The sequence below is a fragment of the Gavialis gangeticus genome, unplaced genomic scaffold (assembly GCF_001723915.1).
Source record: "Gavialis gangeticus isolate Ggan-Ray unplaced genomic scaffold, GavGan_comp1, whole genome shotgun sequence".
In the NCBI taxonomy this organism is placed as follows: Eukaryota; Metazoa; Chordata; order Crocodylia; family Gavialidae; genus Gavialis; species Gavialis gangeticus.
The window spans coordinates 3,082,368-3,083,899 of record NW_017729014.1 but is presented as its reverse complement, the minus strand read 5'-3'; the positions used below and the strand labels follow the sequence as shown (position 1 = coordinate 3,083,899).

Below are 1,532 nucleotides of genomic sequence, written 5' to 3'. Positions count from 1 at the left end.
CAGCACAAGGAGAGTTGGTGTAATCATACAGGCAGGGCAGGTGGCCACCTAGTGCACTAAATTGTAGTGGACAGCAAAAATAGCATTATGAGTTGGGTAGGCAATGTGTGCATACCCCTTGTATTCAGGCTTTGTATGGTATTGCTGCTGCAGCAGATCAGGTTGTAGCACAGGAAGGTGCCAAACAGGGGCAGCATGAAGAGAGACAGGAAACTCCGCATCAACCTGCGAAATGCCACGGCCCATCCATTCAGTGCCCTATATGCCATGGCTTCACAGTGTCAGAGCAGGGGGCACGTTTGTGTGCTGCCACCAACACATGGAGGATTCTGGGTGGGTTCCCAGGGGGCACTGTTACTGCCACCGCTGGGGCTAAGGCAAGATAGACTGCAGTGACACAAGGGCCATGCCCAGCTCCTGAGGCTCCAGGGATGCAGCAGCTGCGCCCACGTCCCACAAAGCTGGCTGTGCTGCTGTTTAAGGAGATGCCTGATCTCAGCTCCTCCTGGAATACAAAGAGAGGGAGGCAAAATTTTGTTTGCCAAGGGCAGCAAAAATCCTTGCACCAGCCCTGAGCATGAGTGGTAACTAAAGCTTGTGGTCTTGAAAAGGAAGGCAAGCAGAAGAGTACTTTCAGCCCAATGCATGTATTCATCACCTGGAATGGTGTGCCAAGGCGGGAGTCGGAGGGACTTCTTCAAGAATGTCATCTCTGGATGATAGAAGCGGAAGGTATGATCCACCACATGGGGCTGTGGCTCCACTGTTACACTGAGAATTCTGAGGGGCTTTCCACCACTCACTGTGAAGGAGACCTGTCCAAAATATTGCCAGAGCAAAGGAAATTAGCTTAGGAGGAAACAGAAGTGACCGGGGGGGTGGGGGGAAGCATTTCACTGACAACTACTAGAAAAGAACAATCTCTTGTTCTGAACAATATAAGTAAAAAAAATCCATTCCCAATCTGTTTGCATCTTTACAATAGTGGCTCCTTAATACCACAGGGGCTATTAAGAGACTTCCATTTAGCCAAGTATGTGATCTAAACCTCCTAAAAGAATTATTGGCATGGGAAAGCAGGAAATGTCAGAGGAGAGGTTTTAACTCAGCAATTGGTAGAGGGGTTGAAAGCATTTAAATAGAGACAAGAACAGGATGATAATGTGGATGTCAACTTACGTTTGCAAACAAAACCCTTTTATATAACTGAGCTGGCTACAGCTATATAGATCTTCTCTTTTCCCCTTTTATGTAATAAAAAATAGCTTAAGAAACCACATGACTACACTTGGGTCCCTAATAGTTGTATTTATAAAATGGATGCACATGTACAAAGCATAGTTAAACACACACACACATACTACTACTTTCACTGGCTTCTGGTGGCTTCTACAACACAGAACACAGGAAGCACAAGCAGAAGGCTTGCAAAGTACTTAAAGAGTGAAGTTACACATTATACTTAGTCCATACTAAATCTGTGGAATGTTAAATGGCATTAAAAGTTACAATGTGCTGTGAGCAGTTGCACA

At 45.7% G+C, this 1,532-nt stretch overlaps 1 protein-coding gene across 7 annotated transcripts in view; it reads right to left on the bottom strand.

Moving 5' to 3' along the window:
* NPHP4 (nephrocystin 4) overlaps positions 1–1,532 on the bottom strand; it is a 148,664-nt gene that overhangs the window by 17,740 nt on the left and 129,392 nt on the right. For all 7 annotated transcript variants that reach the window (XM_019511611.1, XM_019511610.1, XM_019511614.1 and 4 more), the window contains one exon: positions 659–815. In XM_019511611.1, the coding sequence (XP_019367156.1) occupies positions 659–815 (157 nt within the window). The remainder of the gene's footprint in view (positions 1–658; positions 816–1,532) is intronic.